This window comes from Mercenaria mercenaria, chromosome 1 (assembly GCF_021730395.1).
Source record: "Mercenaria mercenaria strain notata chromosome 1, MADL_Memer_1, whole genome shotgun sequence".
In the NCBI taxonomy this organism is placed as follows: Eukaryota; Metazoa; Mollusca; class Bivalvia; order Venerida; family Veneridae; genus Mercenaria; species Mercenaria mercenaria.
The window spans coordinates 103,461,506-103,475,132 of NC_069361.1; the positions used below are offsets into that span (position 1 = coordinate 103,461,506).

A 13,627-nucleotide genomic window follows, 5' to 3' on the forward strand; every position below is an offset into this window, starting at 1 on the left:
CCCCCATTGATTTTAAAGTCAGTAGGTCAAAGGTCAAGATCACAGTGACCCAGAACAGTTAAACCATTTCTGGACAATAACTTGAGAACACTTAAGCATAGGATAAAGAAATTTAATAGGGAGGTTGATCATGACCAGCAGATGACCTCTGTTTATTTTAAGGTCAATAGGTCAAAGGTCAAGGTCATATTTACCCAGAACAGTAGAACTTTTGTGTAAAGTGACAAAATGATTTCTGTTCCTGGTGCAATTACTAGATGCATCAAGGGGGACATTTCGGGTTCTACGAACTCTTGTTACTGAATGGATTTGATTCAAACTTAAAAAAGTTGTTTGACATCTTATGACACAAGGTCCATAACTCTGGCTCTAATTTTGCATGAATTGTGCCCCCTTTTTACTTAGAATTTTATGTGAATTTTGATGCATTTTCACTATATCTCTGTTATATCAATGGGATTTAATTCAAGCTTAAAATAATTAATTGGCATCATCACCTCCATCATTTGACACAAGGGCAATAACTGTGATACCTATATTTAATGAGTTATCCCCCTTTTTACTTAAAATTTCAGGTTTAAGTGTTGATGCACTTTCATTCTATCTCTATTTTTACCAAACAGATTTGATTCAAACTTTAAATAGTTGTACTACATCATCACCCACATCAAATGACACAAGGACATTAACTCTCACACCAATATTTTATGAATTACACCCCTTTTTACTTAAAATTTCAACTTAAAGTTTTGATGCACTTCCACTCTATCTCTATTATTACCAAACAGGTTTGATTAAAACTTTAAATAATTGTACCACATCATCACCCAAATCATCTGACACAAGGCCCATAACTCTTGCACCAGTATTTAATGAAGTATGCCCCCTTTTTACTTAGAGTTTCAGTTTATTGTGGTACACTGTTATTACTTAATGAATTTGATTAAATCTTAAATAGTTCTTCCACATCATCGTCCCAGGCCAGGCCACTTAGCTCAATAGGGAGAGCGCAGATCTATGGATTGCTGAGTCATGTGTTCGAGCCCTGGGCGAGGCGGGGTATGTTCTCCGTGACGATTTGATAAAAGACATCGTGTCTGAAATCATTCAACCTCGACCTATGTTTCATGTGGGGAATTTGGCAGTTACTTGCGGAGAACAGGTTTGTACTTGTACAGAATCCAGGAACACTGGTTAGGTTAACTGCCCGCCGTTACATAACTGAAATACTGTTGAAAAACGGCGTTAAACCCAAAACAAACAAAAACAATCATCGTCCCCATCATATGGCACAAGGTCAATAATTCTGTTGCAAATATTTATAAATATATAAGCTCTAGTATTTTGTTTTTCAGAGACTGAATAAGATAAAGAATGATGATTCATATTTGCGTGTGGTTGTTGAGGGCGGGGGATGCTCGGGGTTCCAGTATCAGTTTGAACTGAGTAAAGATATCACAGAAGATGACAGGTATAAATTAACACTTATATATGAAAGCAGTGTGTGTGTTTGGGTTCAGAGTCTTTTTCAGCAAATTCCCAGTCATTAACCCTTACCCTGCTAAATTTCTATAATAAACTTGTCCATCTTTTAATTTGGACAGTACCATTTATTATTTGAAGGGGTGTTTACTGAAAATTTACTGACTGAATAGCTAACAGTGCAGACGATCTTGGTCTGCACTGGTCGCAAAGGCAGAATCAATCATTTCCAGCATGGTAAGGGTTAAACAACAGTGTCTAATTGTAGCATTGAGCACAATGCCCAGTTTTGTAGTTCTGCCTTACTGGAATATCAGGTTGTAGACACATAACATGAAATCCCATCCAGTCGCATTACTGAGATAGGGCTGACCAATCCTTAGACTACCCTCTAAATGCTGAGTGCCATACTAATACCATTATCTTTATCTTTGGTATGTCTTGGCCAGAGAGTGAAGCAATGGTCTCCCCCACTCTAGAGAGAACGAAGCTGTAGGTTACAATACAACGGATTTTGGAGACCAGTCTAAAGAATCTTGGAGACAACTTTAACCCTTACCCTGCTTAATTTCTATAATGAACTTGTCCATCTTTCAATTTGGACAGTACCATTAACTGTTAAAAGGGGTGCATACCAAAAAGATATCGCATACACAAGGTTTTTGTGTATGCGAACAGTGCAGATCATGATCAGACTGAATGAATGTGCAGGCTGATCTTGATCTGCACTGGTCACAAAGGCAGAATTAATCATGTCCAGCATGATTAGGGTTAAAAACTATATTACATAATGATATGATTGGTCAGTTCTTAACACAGTATTGATATTGACCAATCTTCTCCAATCTTACTTTTTTAACCTTGAAGTCTGGTTGACATGTGTTGTTGTTTTTAGCTCACCTGAGCAATGCTCAGGTGAGTTTTTCTGATCACTCGATGTCCGGCGTCTGTCGTCTGTCCATCAACATTTAGCTTGTGTATGAGATAGAGGCTGTATTTTTCAATTAATCTTCATGAATATTGGTCAGAATGATAACCTTGATGAAATCTAGGCCGAGTTCGAAAATGGGTCATCTCGGGTCAAAAAATAGGTCACTAGGTCAAATCAAAGAAAAACCTTGTGTATGCGATAGAGACTTTATTTTTCAACTAATCTTCATGAATATTGGTCAGAATGATAACCTTGATGAAATCTAGGCCGAGTTCGAAAATGGGTCATCTCGGATCAAAAACTAGGTCACTAGGTCAAATCAAAGAAAAACCTTGTGTATGTGATAGAGGCTGTATTTTTCAATTATTCTTCATGAATATTGGTCAGAATGATAACCTTGATGAAATCTAGGCCGAGTTCGAAAATGGGTCATCTCGGGTCAAAAACTAGGTCACTAGGTCAAATCAAAGAAAAACCTTGTGTATGCGATAGAGGCTGTATTTTTCAATTGATCTTCATGAATATTGGTCAGAATGATTGCCTTGATGAAATCTAGGCCGAGTTCGAAAATGGGTCATCTCGGGTCAAAAACTAGGTCACTAGGTCATATCAAAGAAAAACCTTGTGTATGCGTTAGAGGCGGTATTTTTCAATTGATCTTCATGAATTTTGGTCAGAATGATTACCATGATATAATCTAGGCCGAGTTTGAAAATGGGTCATCTGGGATCAAAAACTAGGTTACTAGGTCAAATCAAGGATAAACCTTGTGTATGCGATAGAGGCTGTATTTTTCAACTGATCTTCATGAAATTTAGCCAGAATGATTACCTTGATAAAATCTAGGCTGAGTTCGAAAATGGGTCATCTGGGGTCAAAATTTAGGTCACTAGGTCAAATCGAAGAAAAACATTGTGTATGCAATAGAGGATGTAGTTTTCAATTGATCTTCACAAAATTTGGTCAGAGTGATTGCCTTGATGAAATCTAGGTCGAGTTTGAATATGGGTTATCTGAGGTCAAAAACTAGGTCACTAGGTCAAATTAAAGAAAAATCTTGTGTATGCAATAGAGACTGTTTTTTTCAATTGATTTTTATGAAATTTGGTCAGGATGATTGCCTTAATGAAATCTAGGTCGAATTTGAATAAGGGTCATCTGAGGTCAAAAACTAGGTCACTTGGTCAAATCAAAGAAAAAACTTGTGTATATGATAGAGGCTGTATTTTTCAATTGATCTTCATGAATTTTGGTCAGAATGATTGCCATGATAAAATCTAGGTCGAGTTTGAACATGGGTCATCTAGGGTCAAAAACTAGGTCATATCATAATCTAAGAAAATGCTTGTTTTATCACAAGAGACCAATTTTTTGGTCCAATCTTAATGAAAATTGGTCAGAATATTTTTTTCCATGAAATCACTAGGTCAAACATGTTTTACACTGTTATGGAGTGTTTCATAGGTGAGCGACCTAGGGCCATCTTTGCCCTCTTGTTTTTTTATTTATTTCAGTTACATTTCAAAGATATATGAATTTTGGCAATAGAAGTTTACATGTACTGATTTTATATCCAATAAACAGATCCTCAAGTTAAAGTTTAGAATATTGAGAATATTATAATAAGTAATATACCTTGCTTCACAAAAAGGTAAGCAAAAGAGATTTAGAATAAAATATTTCAAAACAAAAGGTTGCATCTAAAGAAATAAATTAGTTAATCTTAATACAAAGAAAAGAGTGTTTGGATTAATTAAAACATATATCTGCTATACCTTATTTTGATTCTGATATGTCTTTTATGTAAAAAAGTAATATCAAATATGGCTGCACTATTTCCAGGTCAGACTGGTTGATTTGATACCCTTCTAAAGATTATACACAATCTGTCATATTTGAGTCAATTATTATACAAAAATATTTAATCAAACTAAGACACACCAGACTCTGAAACATTTTCCACTATTACAGACAATTTAAGAAATAAATAAGGTAATTAAAAGATATTTATTAAACAGATTTTTAACCTATAGCTTGCTGGGAGCAAGTGTCTTTGTCTTTGCGACCACTGTGCAGACCAAGATCAGCCATGCAGGCTGATCATGGTCTGAACTGTTTGCAATAAGTCAGTAAATTTTCAGTGAAGACCCCTTTGAATAATAAGTGATAGTATCATACTGTCCAAATTGAATGATGGACTAGTTCGTTCTAGAAATATAACAGGGTAAAGATTAAACAGATGTTTAAAATATTTTGTTCTAAATTTGACATCTAATTTTTAAGTGCATTAAACATGTGCTAATTTTCCCAGACCACTGAAACTTTTCGTGATGATCTAGGTTTCCTTTCATGGAGCTTACTTCATTATTTTACTGTTATTTGGTGCTTAGAGTTCATTCATTAAGTACAAAACTTTTTGCTTTAAAATATTGTATCCTACATACCATGATTGTACTTCTCGATCTGGTCAGACTTAAGTCATAGGTTGAGAAAGAAAAAAAAAGATTAAGCAATGTTTCTTATCTCTCTTGTTTGTGTTTTGAAATACAGCTGCCCTGTGCAATGAGGGGTTGTTACATTCCTTTCCTGAACAATTTTGGTCTTGAACTGTTATGCACAAATATCAACTTTTAACAATTCAGCATTTTTAACTTTTTATTCATCTGAAATTTCAACATATTGTTTATTTCTTGTCCAGTATGTCATATGAACTATATTTTTCAGAATATTTGAGCGTGATGGAGCAAAAATTGTTGTGGACAAAGAATCTTTAGATTTCATCAAAGGATCAACAATAGACTATCATGAAGAATTAATAAAGGCTGCATTTCGTGTTATAGAAAATCCACAGGCAGAGCAAGGATGTTCATGTGGAGCTTCTTTTGCTCTTAAATTATGAATAAAAAAATAATGAAAAGAAAACCTGAAAAGGACTTTAATCTGCAATTGTGTACGGATTTATTTAATTGTTTCATAAACAAATGCCATTGTATTTGCTAGAAGTTTTGTCCCCAAACTTTACATATAAGCATTGTAACATTATGATTTGTGGAGAAATACTATTCAAATGTATATGGTTTAGGAAATTACTTTGTTGATATTGAACAAATAGATTAAACCTGAGTAACTAAGGTCAAAAAGTCATATCTGTTACATAAAAATGTTGTGGTTTGACCTGCCTGTTAATTGTTTCATAATGATATTACATTAAAGTTATAGTTGTGTCAGAACTCAGAAAAGTTCATGAAAAAGAAGATAAGAAAAAAGTTTCATAAAGTTTAATGGCGAGGGGAAAAAAAGATATAGGTTTTTATTTTTAGTGTATGTCCGTGAATTTATTCTACAATTGTAAGAATTGAACAAAAATTAATTTCCCTATAATTGTAACCTCAGTCAAGCATGTATTAAGCCTAGCTAATGAGAGAATGTTTATGGCAAGTTGCTGCTTAATCCAGGTGGTTTCTATGGCAGGTTTGACTGTATATGAAATTAATTTCAAATTGATTTTTTTATACCAAACTCGTGGCCATAGTAGTTATGTGGTTCAGGTCACTGACTTCTAATTACTTTTCCCACATTGCTGTGAGTTCAAAACCTCACTTGGGGTGTATAATTCTTCATGTGAGGAAGCCATCCTCTGGCTTGTGGAAGAGTGGTGGTCCTACCCAGGTGCCTGCCCGTGCCAGAAACAATGCTCAGTAGGACACCTGGAGTCTTTCTCCGACATCAAAAGCTGGGAAAGTCGCCATGTAAGTCTTGAAGCACATCCTCCCTACAAAAAAAATGTAGCAAGATTGTTTAAAACATTTAAACTTGATACTTCTGAAACTTTTTTATCAATTTGAAAAGAGAAGTTTTTTCTGGTTTTGAATGCTGCTTTAACTTTGATATCCGTCTAAATGATGTTATTGCTTTTCTTTTATAATACTGTGAAATCATTTTTATTTGCGTAGGACGAATTTTCGCGTATTTCGCGCTAGGAGCGATGCGCGAATTTAAGACCGCGCTGTTATTATTTTTTAATTATATTTTTTCATTTATAAATTGAAAATGCGCGAATTAAAGCCGGCGCGAAACAGCCATTTTTCACGTTTGCACGAAATTTTATGCCAGCGAATTTAAATGAATTCACAGTACATGTTTTGTTGTTTGTTATAAATTTACTGTTAGATAAAATATGTTGTAAAGTTGTTGACTGATAATACAATATACAACATAAACAAAATTTTGAATGTGTTTTTTGTGTTTTGATACAGTTGTCATGGTGTTACTGACCATATTGACTTGATTATTTGAAGAATAGTGAGAGCACTTTTACTAACCAGGCCATTGTTGTTATCTTCAGAGTCACACTGGTTAAAGTTTTACATGCAAGGCTATATCACAGTAACCATTGTATTGGATGGAAACTAAACACAAGGCTTTACAGTTATCAAGTCTTGTTTGAATTTAATGTAAGTTATGGCCCTTTATGACTGTGAGTCAACTGTTGAGCTTTATCTCAGTAACAAATACATATTTTGGATAGAAACTACACAAGGTTTATTACTTATCAATGTATTTACATATCCAAGTTAGAAAACTCTTCGTTGAAATCAGCTAAGATTGTGGCCATTTTTTTTACATATAAAGTTTGTCTTATGAGCGCTTTTTACCTCTATTGATGACAAACATGATTTTGTGCAATGATGCTCAAGTACTTGATGCATCACGGTGAATTTCAGCTGGTCACGAAGACCAAACTTGTATATACAGCATCGATAAATGTATCAATAAAGTACTAAAATGTATGTGTGTTTCCATTTATAGTGCCATTTTAAATTCAGATATATCTTGTAATGACTGTATTTTTCTTGAAAATGCTCCAACAGCAATAGGTAAAGATACTCTAAATGTTTGGCTCACCTAAGCAGTAAGTGCTGAAAATGAACTGATGAGTCACCTGTTGCTGTCATGTGTTGTCGATGATTGAATTGTTTAATTCACAATTTGGGTCTTAATGAAACTTGGTCGGAATCTTTCCCTCGTTAAAATCTTGGGCAAGTTTGATACTGGGTCATCTAGGGTCAAAAACTAGATCAGTTTAGAAAATATAAAAAACTGTTGTTACCACTAGAGACCACATTTTCAACTTGATTTTCAGCTCGACTAGACCATAGGGTTGGGGTAAAGCTATAAGCATAGGTAGATGGTAAGGCTTCAACATTTTGACTTAAAACATCTCCTTTCAAACTACTGCCCAGCATTACACCAAACTTGTTATGTAGCATCCTAGTAAGATCCCTTTAAGGTCCTGTATCAAGTTTGTTTAAATGGAGCCAATTGACCCCTTTCAGGGAAAGTTAAAGCTAAAAATAGAAAAACCTTAAAATGACACCTTCTCAGATCTGCACCACACTTGGTCTGTTGCATCCTTGTATGGATCAAGTTGAAGTTTGTTCAAATGATTCATCCTGACCCCTTTTAAGGACAACCAAAGCTAAAAATAGAAAAACAATTTTTTTTTACACAGCTTTTGAACCACATCCTGTCAAAGTCTACTCTTAAGTTTGTTCAAATAATTCCACTTGACCATTTTTAGGGGCAGCTAGAGCTAAAAATAGAAGGCTGTTTTAAACAATTTCTTCTGGTTAATCCATGAATGGCTCTGCGTTTATGGTCCTCTGTTCTAGTGATTATGCATGGCCCTTTTAGGGACTACCAAAGCTAAAAATATAAAAAAATCTTTAAAGATCATCTCCTGAACCACTTGATGAATTGCACACAAACTTTTTCATCCCTAGCATCCTCATATTTATTTATTTATTTGGGTTTTATGGTGCACCAACGCAGTATAGGTTATATGGCGCCAAACAGGACTACAAATTTTGGTTCGACATCTCATTTACATCGAAATAAAAACATGAGGTATGGAATCAAAATTTGTATACCTGCTGGAATCACAGAGTTACAGCAAAACCAAGTGTTAAGACCCTATTAGTCGCCTCTTACGATCATGCAAGGGTAAGGTAGTGGTTCCAATTCTTTTCATACATAGATTGTCCCAGAACCACGTACCCATATGGTCCTTTCTCAAGTTAATTCAAATGGTTACTTTTCAGGGCCACAGAGCTAAATAAAAAAAAAACTCCTTTAAACAGCTTCTCATGAATCATGCAATAGAAGTTCTACCTTTTAGTTTGATCATTTGTAACATGTTTACTTCAAACAGAACATCAGTGGCAATGCTCTAGATTATAATGTACTGCTGTAAATAGGCTAAACTTTAAACCTACAAAGTAAAAAAGATAGCAGGTGTCCTCAACACATCATTGTTTTAGATCAAAAGGTCAAATCTTTATTATTAGCTGTCACTTAAAGTGATATGCATCAAGTAAGTTACAGTTTCTCTTATTTTTAAAGATCAGACTGTGACCTTTATGATGTCAAAAGAATGAGGTAAACTTTTACTTGATTTGAAATTGACCTCAGACAGACTAGCAACTGTCTGAAAAGTCAAACAGGTGGCTTCATAGAAGTATGTACTAAAATGTAAGAGTGGAGTGGATTGTATTAGTATAGAGACATAATAAACCTGTGGACTAAAAATGAGTTTATATTTATAGGTTTTTATGTCTAATGCCCCTCTGACATACTTGCTCATCTGAACTTTGTTCAGGATGAGCTAATAGTACAGGTATTGGTCCGTAGTTCGTGGTCCTGTATCCTGTGTTAACATTTTCACATCTGAAACTTCTGTTCACAATTACACCAAGTAGCATCCTGAATTTGACCTTTATCAAATTTGTTCAAATGGTTCACCTTTGCCCCTTGTAGCGGTCACCAAACTTAAATACGGAAAAAAAAATTAATGACCTCTTTTGATAGCCTACATGATGGATCTTCATCAAACTTGGCCTTGGGCATCATTATAATGGTTCAGTTCTGTCCCATTTAGAGGACACCAGGGCTAAAGATAGAGAAAAACTTGACCTCTGGTCATGAAGTTTGTTCCAGTGGTTAAATTATGAACAACCACAGCAAAAAATATAGAGAAAACTTTAAATAACTGTTAATGAAGTGCTTAAAGGATTTATGCCAAATTTGGTCGGAAGCAGTGTCAGATGGTCAATGTCCTCTTCTGGTGATAGACCTAGGCCCATTGTTGAATTTTATTTTTCACTGTTATTGAGGACTTCCTGGTACATGTATTTTATTTCATCCTGTCTATTCAGATCTTGGCTGCATTGTTTTCTTACTTCTTGCAGTTGAAACCATTGATAAATATGTGTTTTGACTCATTTCTTAAGATTTTATTTCAAGGTCACTTCAGCCTTTTTTCCTGTACTAAACACGATTGTTACCATTCATGGTACAATATGTCCTATCCCATTCTGCTTGTAAATGGACATACAATATTCCATGAGGAGGAGCTCCTGTTTTGCATTGTTTTATGTTTGTTCAGAGATGAAGATGTTTTAACAGTGGAGCTAAAATGACTGCCATAGAGAAAATGTTTATTTCACAATATGTACTGTTGAACAATTTTATAATAGAAAGGGTTTTCTGGTTATAATGGTACCATTTTACTTTAATGCATATAACGTGAACAAATGTAATGCTAGTCTACCTATTTTTGAACATCCCTCATATGATTTCATATTATCAGTAATGTACAAGGAACTCTTACAGTATACGTCATTTTGTATATATATCTTCAGCTTGTTCATTTGTTTCCAATGCCAAGGACTTGGATCAATTATAGACTTATGGAGATCAGTTGCAGACTGGTTTAACGTTTTTAAAGTTATTTTTAAGTTGCAATGCATCATACGGAGACTTTCTCACTTTAAAACAGAAGAGGATGGCCCGACATATTAGGCAAACAGGAGCAGGCACTGGCTTCCTGAAAGCCAAATAGATAATTTCCTAACAGAAGTACATTCAAACCAAGGATTCGAACACTTGGCATAGAACAGGTGATTCGAAGCCAACGAAGTAGCTCCACACATTAATAGATTATTGGCGACACAAGAATACAGGTACAAAATACAGAGTCGTGTTTTAAGAACGCAGCACATAAAAGGACTGAAAATCCTGCAGCTGTATATGAATGGATTTATTACACGAGAATAACAAAGAAACACGGTAGGGCACCATTTCGGAGCAGTCAGTGGCAAAAGCACAACTGGGGAGTTTAATACTAGCTAGTACTGATGTTGCACTCAAAATTTCAATTTTATATTTTAACAAGTGCATTAGATGAAAGAAAGAAACCTTGTTTATAAAATTGAGGATAGATCCAACAAACCGGATTTGAAGGCTGCCAGGTTCAGTTCTGAGGTCGATGTAATTCCGTTGAGTTTTCGCTTGTGTTAGGGGAGATCGATAATATTAAGTGCACATCTGGCCTCTGGGCGAAGGGCGCCAAAATCCGAAAATTACCGAACAACATTCATGGAGTGTTTCATTTTCTTTACGACTAATTAAACAATGGTTCCTGTGTTGTTTTTTTTTCGGACATAAATGCATGTTATTATCAAGCGATCGAAGATTTATTAGGACGGAAACGCGGTGAAAATCATGAAAAATCTGCGCCTAAATCAGGACCAAATATTCCGAAGGTAGGAGAGAATTTCTAGGTTGACTTTCAGCTTTAAAACGGAGCATTTTATCAAAGATTGCGGCGTGTATCTGACACAGTTTGTTCATCTTTGGATGCTGATTCTGTGCAAATGTTTGTAGTAAAACTTCCTTTTGATAAGTTAAAAATATAAACAGAACTGCACAGTAAATATGTATTAACAAGGACATCATGTGCTGTTAATGACGCACCACAGAATAGCTGTATTCTTTTATATTTCCATGATGGTAACTAAACATGATTTGCATGAAAAAATTGTGAAATAGAAGTATTACAAACTGACAGTGAGGTTAAGACAACGTGTTAATTTGATGTAGACCGCACTTTGTTTCTACAGTGTAAGATAATTACTCATCTATTGTTTACTCAAAAGAAGAAATTGGCTGTGCAAGCTTGTAGATGAAGTTGTGTTAAAAAATGAAATGATTTTTTTCGGTGCGATTCATGTTTAATTTGCCGATCCTATTCTGTCGTTCATTTCGCATGAACACCGAAAAAATAGTTTCATTTCTTATATTTACATTATATTTCCTTTCCATCTGTAAACAAGATAATATTATAAATTGCACATATTTTGTCAGCTTTCTGGCCATTCAGTTCACCAGACGGAACAACTGCGACGTCATCTAAGGAACGTTCTCCCTGACTATACACGGACGTTGTCAAAACAGCGGTCGTTTATCACTAAGCAGCGATGACGTAACTTTCACGCCTTTCCTTTTGCTGTTCATACGAAATAAACGTCATAATTTTCAATGGAAAAGAATAGGGCGAATGTAAATATAAAACATTAATTCAGGGGAGACCTAAATTATCAATCTGTCTTATTGTAATCATACCCAGAAATCTAAGCCAATTTGCTGGCTTATTGGCGAAATTGTCTCCCTTGAAAACAGGTTATCGGGTGTATCGATTAGCCATTATCGGTCAATTTACGCCTATTAAAATATAGAAGGAGAAAAACTTTAACACATCAAATGACATCAAAAGCATCATCTGACAATATTTATTAAGTTATTGAAGTAATCTGCAATATTTGCACTTTCTTTCAATATAATTTTTAATAAAATAAAATATGATCTTCTTGCTTCCCTAAGCGTTTGAAATAAGTAACTAATTTTGATCCCGAGTCCCATTGATTTCTATAGGAAATGACAGATTTTAAGCTTTACATGGTCTTTTAGAATGAATTATTCTTATATTTATAATCATCTCACAACATTTATTAAGTTATTGAAGTAAACTAGAAAAGTTAATCTTTCTTTCAATGAGTTTATTTTTAAATTATTTTTATGTCTTCTTGCTTCCCTAAACGTTTGAATATCACTGATTTTACTAATTTGGAAAATTTTGCCCGTCACAGTACACGTGTACTGATGACACCGGATAAACTGAATTAGACTAGACATGTGTGTCAATCTAATTCCGTGTTTAATGTCATTACATTGTCAGATTAAATAAAAATAAAGTTATTTTAAATTACATGTTTAAATAAAAATATTCCATTTTTTAATTCATTTAATACCATTTTCACAACTAGAATTATTTATTGCATCAAAACGTAACATAACATAAAGTTGATTAACATATAGAACTACATGTTCATATTTAAACTTGAATATTGTACATGTCAATATAACAAGTCCATTGGGTCGGGTGTAAATTTCATGTTTCTTGTTTGTAAGTATTATAATACTGTTGTTCAAAATTTCTTATCTTATTTTTTTGTAATGATTATATATGTATGATAATGTCAAATAACGTGTTGGACAATAAGTTAACCGAATGCTGACATATTTCTGTTTATTAACGTTACTAATTGGATTAGTATCTGTTTGTCTGACATGCCCCGCGGCATAAAGGGACAATTATTACGGCTCTTGCATAAACACGTTAAAGTTAAAATCTAAATTATGGATATGGAGTTATAAATTTTGATAATTTATCTTACCATTCAAAATCCAAATTCACATTATTGTAAAGTAAAATGCATTTATAGGCCACGGATCCATAATATTTAAAAACTTTTTTAAATTGAAAAGACACATTTTCAAGGAGACCCGAAATACACATATATTTCGCCCTCATAAAAATATTTTAAAAATTAAAGGGACTATTCTCCAGATCGTTCGACAACAAGAAAAAATACTTTTATAGATATCTGGAAATAAATATATTACGGAAACACTTGAGAATTTGCTGGGTTTTTTTTACTTTATATGATGAAAATCGAAAATCGAAAAGCGATTGTAACGCTTTACTCGGGTAAACTGTCTTGATTATAAAAAAAAATCTATATTTTGAAGTCAATTCACTTATTCCGCTATAGCGCTATTGGTTTCGACGAAATATTTTAGACACAAAAACACATCTTCTAGTATTAACAAACTTCAATTTGAGAGAAAGATTATTTTTAGCCAAATCTGGAGGTCATTAAATACATATTTTAAAAATACGTTGAGTAATGGGAATTATATGCTTCCTGGCAATTTTTAAACAAATTCCAGATTATCATTCAAAATCACCAATTTGAAGAAATAAGAATGTTATGTATATCTGGTAATAAACATGTACGTCGAGCTAATTCCGTC

The 13,627-nt window shown here is 34.0% G+C and overlaps 1 protein-coding gene across 1 annotated transcript in view; it reads left to right on the forward strand.

Moving 5' to 3' along the window:
- The window catches only part of LOC123528172 (iron-sulfur cluster assembly 2 homolog, mitochondrial-like), a 21,834-nt gene extending 15,193 nt beyond the window's left edge, over positions 1 to 6,641 (forward strand). The window contains exons 3-4 of the mRNA XM_045307913.2: positions 1,356 to 1,471; positions 5,138 to 6,641. Of these exons, the coding sequence (XP_045163848.1) occupies positions 1,356 to 1,471; positions 5,138 to 5,312 (291 nt within the window). The 3' untranslated portion in view covers positions 5,313 to 6,641. The remainder of the gene's footprint in view (positions 1 to 1,355; positions 1,472 to 5,137) is intronic.
- Positions 6,642 to 13,627: the final 6,986 nt, after the last annotated feature.